The sequence below is a fragment of the Macaca mulatta genome, chromosome 10, assembly GCF_049350105.2.
Source record: "Macaca mulatta isolate MMU2019108-1 chromosome 10, T2T-MMU8v2.0, whole genome shotgun sequence".
NCBI classification, from domain to species: domain Eukaryota; kingdom Metazoa; phylum Chordata; class Mammalia; order Primates; family Cercopithecidae; genus Macaca; species Macaca mulatta.
Genome location: NC_133415.1, coordinates 91,699,203 through 91,714,337, shown reverse-complemented (window position 1 = coordinate 91,714,337; position 15,135 = coordinate 91,699,203). Strand labels below are relative to the sequence as shown.

The following is a 15,135-nucleotide window of genomic DNA, read 5'->3' as shown; positions in this document are numbered from 1 at the left end:
ACCAGAATGGCAGAGGCATGGAGTGGCAGCCACCGCTCCCGTTAGTCAACCCTCTCCCATATGTACCGTATGTACCTGCCTTAGGTTCTAGTAGGTTCCATTTCCTTGTCTCCTTCAGGCCCAGGGGGGCGGTGGGGTGGGGTGGGTAAGATCTCCCAACTTTTGCTATCCCAGGGTATTGCCCCATTCCTTGTTGACCCCCATAAACCAGTGGTTCTCAAAGTGGTCCCTAGACTCTTTCAGGGTATTAAAACATCAAAATGATTTTCACAGTAACACTTAGAAATTACTTGCATTTTCCACTGTGTTGACATTTGCACTGATGGTATAAAAGCAATGGTGGGTAAAACTACTATTGTTTTAATAGAATTAACTCAGTGGCACCAAGCTGTACTAGCAATCACCAACTTCATTGTTTTGTATGTGCAATCAAAAGAAAAAAAATCAATACCAGTTTCCCTTAAAAATGTCCTTGATAAAGCAGTAAAATGTATCAATTTTATGAAACCTTAATCCTTGAGTATACGTCCTTTTAACATTCCATGTGACAAAATGGGAAGTTCAAAAAAAGAATAATCATTGTCTCCAACTGCAATACTTGAACCATTTTTTTTTTTTTTTGAGACGGAGTCTCGCTCTGTCCCCCAGGCTGGAGTGCAGTGGCCCGATCTCCACTCACTGCAAGCTCCGCCTCCCGGGTTCACACCAGCTTCCTGAGTAGCTGGGACTACAGGCTCCCGCCACCGCGCCCGGCTAATTTTTTGTATTTTTAGTAGAGACGGGGTTTCACTGTGGTCTCGATCTCCTGACCTTGTGATCCGCCTGCCTCGGCCTCCCAAAGTGCTGGGATTACAGGCGTGAGCCACCGCATCCGGCCCACTTGAGCCATTTTTGAAGCTGTGTGCTAAGCTAGCCTCTTCTCTCATGGAGCACTCGTTTTACTTAAAGGATGTCTAGCAAACAATGGTTATTCAGACTTGAGTATTTAACAGGCAGTTTTTTTTTTTTTTTTTTCCTAAAAAGGGCAAATGGATCTTCTCACAACTAACAGCATTTGTTACCAATGATAGAATTTGAACTTTTAAGCAAAAATCCAAATTTTAGAAAACTTTTATAGCTACCATGAACTTGAGTTTCCCAGTACTTGAATAATTGTATGGCAAGACTGGTATTGAAACTATGCATTTTCTTATATTGTATAAAGCAACATGTCAACATTTGGAAGATCTGTATAACTCAGTGAACCAATATTTTCTAACAGATCCAATACATTACATTTTTTAAAAAAGTACACATGGGTAAAGTGAACCAATATTTTCTAACAGATCCACTACATTACATTAAAAAAAAAAAGTACACATGGGTAAAAGAACCATTCAAAATGCAAGACAGACCAATGGATTTTGATGTAAATTGATATGGCTTCAGATTCTGCACTGCAACTAACCTTTAAGAAAGTACTACTTGTTGAGTTTAGATGTAGTATCAAAGAATATCCACAATATCTGAAAAAGCAAATTAAAATATTTCCTCCCTTTTCCAACTACATAAGACTTTCTTTATTTACTTCAACCAAAATAACATATCACAACAGATTGAAGGCAGAAGCAGATAAGATACTCCAACTGTCTTCCGTTAAGCCAGATCTTAAAAAGATTTGCAAAAATATAAAACAAGGCTACTCTCCTCATTGCTTTTTTTTTTGTTTTGAAAAATATCATTTTTCATAAAAATATTTATGTTAACATGTGGTGATTTTAAAACATGTCCACAAATTCTCTCTTCAAAAGATGAAGCTTAATTCCCCACCCCTGGAGTGTGGGCTGGACCTAGTGAGTCATTTCTCATGAATAAAAGATGGTAGAAGTGATGGTACATGATTTCCAACACGAGGTGATAAAGGCATTGTGGATTCCTCTATCTCGTGGATCACTTACTCTGAAAAAAGCCACCTGCCATGCTGAGAGAACAGTGGAGCTGTCCTATAGAGAGGGTCACATGGCAGGGAACTGAGGCCTCCTGCCAAGAGCCATGCCTGTGAGCCATCTTGGAAGTTGGATTCTCCAGCCCCAGATAAATCCTGAAGTGACTGCAACCTTATGAGATATCCTGAACTAGAACCGCCCAGCTGAGCTGCTCTGGATCCCTGAGCCACAGAAATTGTGTGAGGCAGTAAATGTTTATTGTTTTAAGCTGCTAAATTTTGAGCTCATCTGCTACGCAGAAGCAGATAGTCAATAGATAATGTGTTTATCACTCTGACTTAATTAATGAATAAATATTTAATGCCTCTGTTTAAATTTCAAATACAGTAAATATGGGTAGATAGAACCCAGTTAAACCAAAGCTCTTAGAAGTTCTCAGGTTTTAAGAATATAAAGGGGCTCTGAGACCAAAAAGTTTGAGGACCACTTCCCTAAACCTTTTACAAACTGCCCCTTCATCAAACTTTCCACAAATCGCCCCATATAAAATCACCATTTGTTTCCTCCCAGGACGCTGCCTGACACAACAATACCAAAATAAAAGTTTCTATAACAATAATAGGGTTTTTTTTTTTTTTAAATAATTAGAAGAAAAGAAACTTCCCTTTTCAAAATCACCAAAAGTGAAAGTCAGAGTTAGTTCCTGTAGATGAGCCAATGGTTTAAGAGGCGGGTGGCAGGGCCCTGGTGTCCTGTGCTGTGCCTGGGGGCGGGGGAGGGGGTTGCAGGTGGCAGGGATGACTGAGCACCCCACCCATCTGACCCCAGTCAGAACAGCTCCTTCCTTTGTTTTACATATTGGGCTTCTGAATAATATCTCATTTAAAGAAAAGTTTCCACTGCTTAAAAAAGAGTTCAAAAACCTTTACAGTGAGAAAAATCATTAAATTTAATAAGAGTTAAATTTAGAGTACAGAAGAATCACTCAAACATTTTTTGAATGAGAATTTCCATAAAGAAAACCCTACACATTCTGAGAGAAAAACAGAAGTCTCTAACAACTTAACATAAATTCGATGATTTCAAGGGAGGCTGGGCTATTGTGGCCCTAGAAAGAGTTATATCTGGGGCTAAAGAGCTTATCTGGGGGCCCCCAAATCAAAGGGCCTAAGAGGCCAGCAGAAACACCAGGATGCCTAAGGCCAAAACAAACACAGATTAGAACCACAACTGAGGGTTATCTGCTTTTCTAGTGAAAACAAAAGCAGGAAGTACAGAACTGCCTGGTGGTTAAATACATGGGCTTCAGAGACAACTGATCTGGGTTTGAGTCCTGGGATTGAGTCTGATACTTAAAACCTATGAGACCTTGGCAGGTGACTTAGTCTCTCTGAGCTTCATATTCCTCATCCGTAAAACGGGGGGATGAGAATTAACACAGTGAAGCCATTTTCCAAGACAGTACAGCAGTTTCTTAAAAAGTTAAACATAATTTACCATATGACCCAACAATTCTATTCCAAGGTGATGACCCAGGAGAAATGAAAACATATATCCACACGAAGACTTGTACCCAAATTTGCTTACCAGCATTCTTCATCCTACCCCAAAACAGAAATAATCCAAATGCTCACCTACTGGTGAATGGATAAACAAAATGTGGTATATCTATACAATGGAATACTATGGGGCAATGAAAAGGAATGAAACCCTGATATATGATGTCACACCAAGGATGAACTTTGAAAGCAGTATTCTGAATGAAAGAAGCCAATCACAAAGATCATATATTATATGATTCCATGTAAATAATATGTCCAGAAAAGGCAAATCTATACAGACAGAAAGTAGATTATGGTTGCCTGGGGCTGGGAACCAGGAGTTACTGCAAATGGTCATGAGGCTTCTTTTTGGGATGATGAAAATGCTTTCTGTTTGTTTTTGAGATGGGGTCTTGCTCTGTCACCCAGGTTAGTGGTTCAATCATGGCTCACTGCAGCTTTAACCTCCCAGACTTAAGTGATCCTCCTGCCTAAGCCTTCCAAGTGGCTGGGACCACAGGCATGTGCCGCCACGCCTGGCTTTTTTTTTTTTTTTTCCTGTGGTACAGACGGACTTTCCAGGCTGGTCTAGAACTCCTGGGCTTAAGCGATCCTCTACCTGGGCCTCCCAAAGTGCTGGGATTACAGGTGTGAGCCACCCCACCCAGCGATGGAAATGTTTGACAATTAGATTGTGACTGATGGATGCACAACTCTGTAAATTTACTGAAAATCATTGAATTGTACACTTAAAGTGGGAAATTGTATAATATGTCAACTGAACCCCAAGCTATTTTTAAAAAATGGGGTTTGACTCTCTAACCTCAAAGAGTTACTATGAAGATTAACCGAGATAACATATGTAAGGCAAGCTGTCTGGTACAAAGTACCTGATAAATAATAACAATGATGACAATCAGAATATGCCGTAATAATAGATTATGTAAATGTAGAATAATAGTGTAGAATAACAACAATTTATATCACTTATATAGCTCTTACCATACCACTTCAACATTTATCAACTTAATTTAACCCCCCCAACAACTTTTGGAGCAGGTATATTATCATCCTCATTTTTACAGATGGAGAAACAGAGGCACTGAGAAGTAAAGTAACTTTCCCAAGGATGCACAGCTAGTAAATGGTAGAGCGGGGATTTGAATCCTGGAGGACAAACTGCAGGGTCTGTGCTCCTAGCCATGACACTACACTGTCTCTCAGTAAACATCAGCTACGTATTGAGTTGCTACTTTAACCAGTGATGGGGTGGGAGTGCAGAAAAGGCTCACGGATGGCTCCCTAGAGGTCACGCCGGACTCAAAGCTGAGGGTTACAGAAGTTAGTCACAGGAAGAGTGTCCCAGACAGAGGGAATTGCATATATAAAGGTGTGGAGGTAAGATAACACAGGGAATATGGGAGGATCTCGGTGGAGCTGGCATTGCCTGGGGCATTGCCTGGGGCAGTGAGAGCAGTGAGCATGGGGCTCAGGCAAGTCCGAGGGCAAGGACACTAGCCTAAAGGCAATATGGGACCAGAGGACGAAACTCAGAGTTCCCAGCCTGCCTTTCTCTGCAAACAACTCACATTCCCCAGGCAGGTGGGGGAGGTTGACTCAGAGGCTGCTGTGAGCTCAGGGGAGCGGGGGAGCTGCCACCCCACGTTCCCACGCCACTGTGAGCTAACACCCCGGCAGCCTCCCAAACACCAGCTCCACCAGCAAGAAGCAGCCGTTTCTAGCCTGCTGGAAGCAGCAGGCTCTGTAGTGCTGCCAGGAAGCTGAGCATAGCCCAGTGAGGTCAAGGGCTGATTGATGGCAGCCTCACACCACTCATCCAAACCCAGGCACCTGTGGACCCCCAAACCAACCCCAGGGCCTGGCACAGAGCACAGTGTTCTGGCCCCTTCCCCTCACTTGGCTGCCCCTAGAGACAGGGGGACCAGCCCATGGAGTCTAGCACTTTTCTCATTCAAATTTAATACCTTCAGATCCATCGCTCTCATTTCACCACATCTGTCCTCAATAAACATTTGCACATGCACATAAAACATTCGCTGTGGCAAAAGCAAAGCTACTGGAAAGATCTGCATCAATAAGGAGCTAGTTTGAAAATTCTGGTGAATCCATACTATGGAATACTACACAGCAGATAAAAATAATGGCACAGATCTGTACTGTATATGTTCTGGCATGAAAATGTCTCCAAGATATACTGTTGGATAGGAAAGAAAGAAAATGCAGAATAATGTGTCCAGGATACCATCACTTATGTAAAAGCTTTTTAAAAAAGAAACCTGGCTCTATATTTCTCTGAAGTCCACAAATGCATAGGCAAATGAAAAAAACTACCTGGAAAAGAAATATCACACTAACAACAGTACTGATGGATGGACAAAAAGAAGCAAAGAAAGGGAGGAAGGAGAGAGGGAGGAAGGGAGAGGCAGAAAGGACTTTTTACTTTGTACACTTCTATGTTGATTGTTTTTTACAAGAAGAATGTATTTGTGCATGTTTAGGTTCTGAAAAACATTAAAGTCTGTGAAAAACAAAACAAAATAAAGTGCATTATCACTATGCTGGTACAGGTCTCAGGGTAAATTTTCAAAGAACTGTCACATCCAGGACCTTGTCTAAGTCTTGCCGTACCCTCTTGAGGGCAAGCTTCAAAACCTGATCTCACAGATTAAAAAACTGAACGCAGTGGCTCATGCCTGTAATCCCAGCACTTTGGGAGGCCGAGGTGGGCGGATCACTTTGAGGTCAGGAGTTTGAGACCAGCCTTGCCAACACGGCAAAACCCCAACTCTACTAAAAATACAAAAATTAGCTGGGTGTGGTGGCGCGTGCCTGTAGTCTCAGCTACTCAAGAGGCTGAGGCAGGAGAATCGCTTGAACTCGGGAGGCAGAGGTTGCCGTGAGCCAAGATTGCACCACTGCACTCCAGCCTGGGTGACAGAGCGAGACTTGGTCTCAAAAACAAAACAAAACAAAACAAAACAAAACAAAAAAACTGGACCCACAGAGATGAAACAAGCTGCTCAAAGTCACAGGCAGGGCTGCGGGGCACTGACCCCTTCACTCCCAACCCAGTGTTCCTTCTAACCGGGAAACAAGACATCAGCAAGGGGTAGGGGCTCGGCAGGGGGCTGGGAGAATGGTCTGAAGCCTGCAGCCTGTTCACAGAGCCCCTCAGGGAGGGGCAATGGGGCTTTGTCAGGCAAGAAGTCAGTCAATAACGAGGGGTGAGAAGAGCTGATGAACTTCCGCCCCCAACAAAAATTAGACATCATGACAAGCCACCCACTGCGTGGGGATGGGGCTGCCGCATCACTCAGCAAACTGCACGTGGGAAGGAGCCTCGGGGCCATGTCCCCAAGCCCGAGATTCCACCTCTCTTCTCACCAGGGCTGCTCACCCCAGGCTCTCAGTGGAGCAGCTTGCAGCAGAGTAGTTCCAGGGATGCCTCTTGGCTCGTTTCCTAGAGCCCTCTGCAGCCAGGTGGAAGTGGAATTACACTTCTCAGAGGTTCTAGAACCTGAAGAGCAAGGTGACTAAAACCCAGCACCTCTTAGGCCAGAAATGCCACCACCTCTCTGTTCTTTCATTGACTGGAAGGTGTGTGCAGGGACCCAGGAAGCATGGCCAGGCCTCTCCAGGGACAGCCAGGAAGGTTTATTATACAGGGATGGGCCAGAGGTGCCCAGGGGAACAGGGAGGTGCACAGACCTTGGGTCACAATGAGCAGGCGAGACCGCCTCCAAACAAGCCCAGGGAAGGGGGCTGTGGTTAAATCGTGGATCCTCCATTTATTCCTACAACAGGAAGCAAACCTATAAGGCTATGAGGGCAGTGACAAGAGTCGGATGCCAGTGGTTCTGATACCACTCTGCCACCTTGGTCAAGGTTCTGAACCTCTATGAGTTTCAGTTCCCCCATCTGTAAAATGGGTGTTATCATACATGGCTCTTAAAGTACTGTACATGGTACAGATCATGATATCTAGCTCATGAGACACAAAAATAATATAATTAAGTTAAATATGACAAGTACAAGGTATCCATAAAATCTGGAAACATAGGCTGGGCCCAGTGACTCGTGCCTGTAATCCCCAGCACTTTGGAAGGCCAAGGCAGGTGGATCACCTGAGGTCAAGAGTTCGAGACCAGGTTGGCCAACATGGTGAAATCCCATCTCTACTAAAAGTTTTAAAAAATAGCCAGGGCATGGAGGTGTACGCCTGCAATCCCAGCTACTCAGGAGGCTAAGGCAGAAGAATTGCTGGAACCTGGGAGGCAGAGGTTGCAGTGAGCCGAGATCATACTGCTGCACTCTGCCCAGACTGGGCAACAAGCGAGACTCCATCTCAAAAAAATAAAAAAAAGAAAAAGAAAAAGAAAAAAACCTGGGAACATAAATTATACGAATGTGTATACATGTTTGTTTATATTTATTTACTCATTCACTTTACAGAGTGAAAATGTCCTAGACAGCATTGTCTATATCTGTTTTCAGACTTTATGGACATCCTCTGTTAATGTAAATAAAATATATGAATATAATAAAATAAAACATTAATAATCACTTCCTCAGCATAAGGGACCATGTTTAGGAACTTCACAGGCATTTTCTAACTTAATGTTCACAGCAAGCCCTTAAAGTGGATTTTCTTATTAGCCCCATTTTACAGAGGTGTAAACGAAATACAGAGAGCAGAAGAGACTTGTCTACGTGTTAAGCTCATGCAGGGAACTGACAAAGCCAGTTTCAGATTCAGGTAGTCTCACTTCCGAGTCCATCCCTCTACACCATTTATGACTGCAGCAAAGGCTACATACACTGAATACACGGAACAGCATTCAGAGGGTGCCAGGCATGGGGTCTGGCACAGAGGAGAGCTTTACGAAATGCAAGATCCCATGAGTATTGAGCTCTTGGTGGGGAGAAACCAGATCCAACTTGTTCACCACTATATCTAGGAAAGTAATGCAAAAGAAGTTGTCTGTAAATATTTGTGGTTATCTGCAAATATTTGTGGGAGAGAAAGAAAGTTATTATGGTATTCCTTAGCCAAAGGCTGGAATCCTTGTTCCCAAAAAAATAAAGCTGGGCAAAGTGGCTTGCCTATACTCCTAGCTGCTTGGGAGGCTGAGGCACGAGGATCCCTTTAAGCTGGGAGTTTGAGACCAGCCTGGGCAACATAGTAAGACCCTATGTATAAATAAATAAACAAATAAACAAACAAATAAATAAATAAATAAAAATGAATGAAGATGTTTAAACAAAAAGTCTAGGTCTGGCGCTGTGGCTCATGCCTGTAATCCCGGCACTTTGGGAGACCAATGTGGGCAGATCACTTGAGCTTAGGAATTCGAGACCAGCCGGGGCAACAAAATGAGACCCCTATCTCTACAAAAAACTTTTTTTTTTAAATTAGCTGGGTATGGTGGCAGTACACCTGTGATCCCAGCTACTAGGGAAGCTGAGGTGGAAGGATCACTTGAGCCTGGGTGGCAGAGGTTGTAGTGAGCTGAGATTGCACCACTGTACTCCTCCAGCCTGGGAGGCAGAGCGAGACCCTGTCTTAGAGAAAAAAAAAAAAAAGTCTATGATAAATTCGAAGATTTTCCTAGGAACGTCCACTTCCTAAGAGGAATGGGGCTGCTGGAACTTGGAAGAGGGTCTGCAGACCTGCCTTGCCCACACGTCTACTGCACAGAACCTGGATTCCAAACCCTGAGCAGAGGCCAAGGCAGCTGCATGGCCGCCAAGGCACAGAGGGGCCTACCTTCCTCGGCGTCGTTCCTCAGCGAGGCCTCCAGCAGGGCCACGCTGGCCTCGAATGACACTTTCTTGCGGCGGCTGCCCGTGCTGCGCTTCCGCTCGTGCTTTCGCTTGCGGTGCTGCAAGTCCTGCTCGTACTGTGCCCACTTCTTCAGCTGCTGGGCCCGGCGCTTCTGGGCGGCCCGCAGCCGCTCCAGCGTGGGCACCTTCTCCAGCAGCTGCAGCTCCGTCAGCAGGTCCACGTGGCTGGCCATGGCCACTGCCCTCCCCACGCCCTGGCTGGGGGCTAGCACAGTGCACCGGGGGCCAGGGCAGCGCGGGGCCTCTGGTGGGGCTGGGGCCTCATGGTGGGGCCTGTGGCAGGGAGGGAGACACAGATGAACACATGTGTCAGACTCCACAACTCAGATCTGATTGTCACCCCAACGCCCCGTGTTCAAAACGCTTTTGAGGTTTTCCTTCCATTGCTCCTTGAGAAAAGTGCAAATCCTTACAGTGGCTCTGTAAGTATCAGCAAAGTCTGGCTGTGCTGTCTAATGCAGCAGCCAGTAGCCACCTGTGACTATTTACATTTAAATTAGTTAGAATGAAGTAAAATAATTTAATTCCTTGGTTGCACTATCCACATTTCAAGTGCACAATCGCCACATGCTTCATATTGGACAATGCAGATAGAGAATATTTCCATCACTGCAGAAAGCTCTATTGGATAGCTTGGTTGTCTGCCTCTCTAGCCACAGCCATTTAACAGGAACCATGCCCTTTCAGTTTTCTTGTATAGAGTCACTCTACCTTTTTTTTTTTTTTTTTTTTTTTAAGACGCAGTCTCTCTCTGTCGCCCAGGCTGGAGTGCAGTGGCGCTATATTGGCTCACTGCAAGCTCCACCTCCAGGATTCACGCCATTCTTCTGCCTCAGCCTCCCGAGTAGCTGGGATTACAGGTGCCCACCACCACGCCCAGCTAATTTTTTTATATTTTTAGTAGAGACGGTGTTTCACCATGTTAACCAGGATGGTCTTGATCTCCTGACCTTGTAATCCTCCCGCCTTGGCCTCCCAAAGTGCTGGGATTACAGGCGTGAGCCACTGTGCCCGGCCAAGAGTCACCCTACTTTAAGGATCTGGGTATCTGGGTGCTAGAACCAGAAGGGGTGCAGGGAGGGTCAGGACATGATGGGGGCTGCAGACCCCCCAAAATCTGGAGACTATACAAACGTCCAAGGCCTCAGAATTATGAATATCTGATACTTCTGCTCAAGCCTCTTTTGTTCTGATCACTATGAGATGCAAGTTGTTCTGGAGATGGGATGGACAGGACTAGAAACAGACCAGAAGAAATAATATGCTATTGCAGTGCTTCTCAAAGTGTGGTCTGGGAACCCCATAGGGAATCCCTGAAACCATTTCAAGAAGTCCATAGGTCAAAACTATTTTCATAACTATACTAAGATATTACTAACCTTTTCCACTCATTTTCTCATGAGTGTACAGTGGTTCCCAAAGCTATATGAAAAGTGACATTGCAACAGACTAAATGCAGAAGTAGATACAAGAATCCAGCTGCTAAGCTCAACATAAAGAATTTTGCAAAATTTTTAAACATCACTTTTCTCACTAAATTTTTTTGTTTTGAAAAATAGCTATTTTTCATCAAAATGTTATATATTATGCTTTCATAACAGTCTAATAAAAATATATTATAGATTATTATATTGTTATAATATATCTTGGGTTTATGGTTTATTTTAAAGGAATTATTACTAATTTTAAAAATTTCTCAATATTCATTTATATTATGATAAATATTGACAGATATAATCCACATAAACAAAAGCTCTTTGGGGTGCTCAATTTAAGGAACTAAAGAAATCCTAAGACCAAAAAGTTTGAAAAATGCGGAACTACTGAGACATAGAAAATCTTAAAGTTTCTCTCTTTGAATGACCTTTTAAAAAAAATTATATCTCTTGCTCTCATGAGTCTCAGACAACATCAGGTCAACAAAATTTCAGAGTGTAAAGCCAGCTGGTCTTCCGCACAGACTCTATGAACTTTCAGACACAGACGGAAAGGGTCTTAGGACAATCACTTGATCCTCTCTAAGCCTGTTCCTCCACCTGCGAAGTGTCCTATCCACCTCCCAGAAGTTACAGGTGCAAGGAATAAAAAGAGCTGGGGCTGGATGCAGTGGCTCAATGCCTGCAATCTCAACATTTTGGGAGTCCAGGGTGGGAGGAAAGCTTGAGGCCAGGAGTTCCAGACCAGCCTGGGGAACATAGCGAGACCCTTATCTCTACAAAAAAATAAAAATAATTTTTTTAAAAGAGCTGGCTCAAAACGTTAAGACACCTAAGCAATGAGACACAAGCTTGGAGGAGGAATGGTAGGGAGAAGTTAATGCAGCACATCTGTGAACCAGCAGGCAAGGCTGGTTTTGGGTTGTTGGGTAACAGGAAAGAATGGCAGGAGTCTACATCTGTGTGATGTGGCCCACTGTCGCATGAGTATTGGGTTAGCCCCTGGTTGGTTTCAAGAAGTGTTGTTAATCTCCTGGGTCGTCCGCATCACCTGCCCCTCCAAAAGCCCTTTCTACGGAAGGTGAAGAGCAGGGTTCAGCCTAAATCCTCAGGTGCTAGGTTGGGTCAGATCCAGATCGTTCTTCATGCCTCTCCCAGCTCGGAGACCAGAGAGTAAACAGGCAAAATGTGGAAGGGGTTGGCTTGGCAATGCCTAAAGGGCAAAAGTCCCAGGGTCTGAGTGGGTGTGACCTCAGCATACATAAGCCAGTGGCAAGTCTCAATGGGAGACAAGCTAGCTGGCTTTGGTTGCCTTTTGTTTGTTTTGTTTTGATTTCTGTTTTGAATATACTTGCAATGCACTTTCAACTAATTAAAGTTTTTATTTTAGATCATCGTAGATTCACAGGGAGCTGTAACAAATAGTACAGAGAGATCCTGTGTACACTTCACCCAGTTTATCCCAGTGGTAGCATCTTGAAAACTACTATACCATATCACAGCCAGAAACCTGACAGTGATACAACCCACCAATCTTATGCCGATTTCCCTAGTTTTACATGTACTTATTTGGATGTGTTTTGTTTTATGCAACTGTATCAATGTATCTACCACCTCAGTTCATAACCACACCTATCTCCTTCTCTAAGCTCCCCCTCCAACCCACTCCTGTCCCTGCCTTGGCAATTACTAATCTGTTCCCCATCTGTAGAATTCTGTCATTTCAAAAGATGTTATATAAATAGAATCAGATAGCAGGTAACCTTTGAGGATTGGTTTTTTTCACCCAGCATCATTCCTTTGAGATTCATCCACATTGTTGCATACATCAATAGTGCATTTCTTCTAGTTGCTGGGTAGTATTCCATTTTATGGATGGCCTCAATTTGTTTAACCATTTGCCTATTGAGGAACATCTGCATTGTTTCCAGTTTAAGGCTGTTCCATTCATCTATAGATTGTGTAAACATAAGTTTTTGTTTCTCAGGAGCAAATACCCAAGAGTACAAGTGATAAGGCATATGGTAATTGCATGTTTACATTTTTTTTTTTTTTTTAAATCTCACTCTGTCGCCCAGGCTGGAGTACAAAGGTGCGATCTCGGTTCACTGCAACCTCTGCCTCCCAGGTTCAAGCGATTCTCCTGCTTCAGTCTCCCAAGTAGCTGAGATTACAGGCACCCACCATCATGCCCAGCTAATTTTTTTATTTTTGTAGAGACAGGGTTTCACCATGTTGGCCAGGCCGGTCTCAAACTCCTGACCTCAGGTGATCTGCCCATCTCGACCTCCCAAAGTGCTGGGATTATAGGGATTACAGGCATGAGCCACCGCGCCTGGCGCATGTTTGCCTTTTTTTTTTTTTTTTTTTTTTTTTGAGACAGAGTTTTGCTCTGTCGCCCAGGCTGGAGTGTAGTGGTGCGATCTCGGCTAACTGCAAGCTCCGCCTCCCGGGTTCAAGCCATTCTCCTGCCTCAGCCTCCCAAGTAGCTGGGACTACAGGTGCCTGCCACCGCGCCCGGCTAATTTTTTGTATTTTTAGTAGAGATGGGGTTTCACTGTGTTAGCCAGGATGGTCTCGATCTCCTGACCTCGTGATCCACCCGCCTCAGCCTCCCAAAGTGCTGGGATTACAGGCGTGAGCCACCATGCCTGTCCGCATGTTTACTTTTAAAAGAAAACTGCCCAACTGTTCTCCAGAATGGCTGTGCTGGTTTTGTGCCCTCCAACAATGTGTGAGTGATCCAGCTCCCCGCCAGCATTTGGGATTGTCACTGCTTTCTATTTTAGCCACTTAGATAGATGTTTTGGTTGCTTTTTAAGAAGTAAGGAGTTCAAAATAGTTCAATTCACAACTACCCAATATAATTATTATAGTCAGACCTCTCTGGGAGCTAGCAGACCACAAGTTTGTTTCACTCCACTTCCTCAAGTGAGCAAACATTTAATGAAGTCCTGTTCTGTGACGAGCCCTGATTCAGAGATGGATGTGGACCAGCTCTGCCTTCTCTCTGTCAATTTATCTTATAAATCCATTTAATTATCCCAGTAACCTAATAAAATAGCAGTACTAGGTACTATCATGCCCATTTTCCAGATATGGAAACTGAGGCACAGAGGGATTAAGTCATTTACCCAACATACCACAGCTAGATAATGGAAGAGCCAGTCCACCCGGGGTTCTCAAGGAAGGCTCTCCAGAATACAGGACAATGGATCTGAATCTCAGTGCAGAAGCAGGATTTCACCAGTTGAAAGGAGCAGACATGAGCTGAGAGGGAGTCAGGCAGCGTTCAAAGGTGTACAGAGTGGCTGACCACAATGGAGGGAACTCTGGAAACCAACACGCACAAACATGGCCCAAAGAGGACGTGGCTGCCCAGCCCAAAAGGAGCAGAGAAGTCTTGTTGGCAGTGATGAGCCACTTGTGACTGTGGGCCAGGCCTAACCAGAAAGTCCCCCTGCGATCCACATCATGTTTGTTGTTTTGTTTGGTCGAAGTCCGCACCATGTTTTACAATATTTTAATTCATTGCTAACATTTACAACTTGGAGATTTTATATCCAACATCGGAGGTTCGGCTTTTCTTAGAACATCTTGGTATGTGGCCACAGTGGACTCAGACGGCATCACCATCAACTGGTGTAGAGTCGGGCTGTCCCCTTTAGATAGGGCACATACCCTCTCCATTACCATAGTCCCCAATGCTCCCCATTACTCTTGCCTGACTGCCCTCACTGACTGACATCATTTGCCAGCTCCAATGTCATTTGAATTTGCAAGCTCTGTCTTAGGCAGAATGAGACAGCAGTTTCCAAATAACCAGAGCTCCAATCTGCATAAGAAAGGAAGGAGAGCCTGTGAGTTTCCCCAACACAGAGCAGGATGAACACAGCAGCTGGGCAGCCCCAAGACAGGGCACTGGCCTGGGTGCTGCAGCAGCCCACGGCAGCCAGGTTCCAATGGGCTGCAGCCTGGCCTCCTCGTGAGACCTGGGCTCACCTGTCCACACTTCCAGAGAAAGCCCCAGAGGGTAGTAGGAACACAACCCAACTGCCAGGACCTGGGAGAGCAATGGCTATCATCAACACTTAAAGGGGATCCCCAAGGAAGACCTCATTTGGAGGAACAAGGAAATACAAGGAAGCAGTTGTGTGCACCCCAAGAACAGACACCAGCCTCCAGAGCTGTCCAACAAGCAATTTGACAAAGGTACTTGTGGTCAACGGCTGTCTCAGGAGGTGGCAAGTTCCTCATCACTCACTGGAGGATAAAATTTCCACCCGTGTCAGACTGGCCTAAGTATTTGGTGAGATGTCTTTCAGCCCTCAGATCCTGTACATAGTTACTCACTTCTTCATTATTATG

At 44.5% G+C, this 15,135-nt stretch overlaps 1 protein-coding gene across 2 annotated transcripts in view; it reads right to left on the bottom strand.

Annotated features, from left to right (window-relative positions):
- Positions 1 to 15,135, bottom strand: part of PPP1R16B (protein phosphatase 1 regulatory subunit 16B) — a 121,293-nt gene that overhangs the window by 80,748 nt on the left and 25,410 nt on the right. For both annotated transcript variants that reach the window (XM_028828411.2, XM_077951810.1), the window contains exon 2: positions 9,255 to 9,604. In XM_028828411.2, the coding sequence (XP_028684244.1) occupies positions 9,255 to 9,504 (250 nt within the window). In that variant the 5' untranslated portion in view covers positions 9,505 to 9,604. The remainder of the gene's footprint in view (positions 1 to 9,254; positions 9,605 to 15,135) is intronic.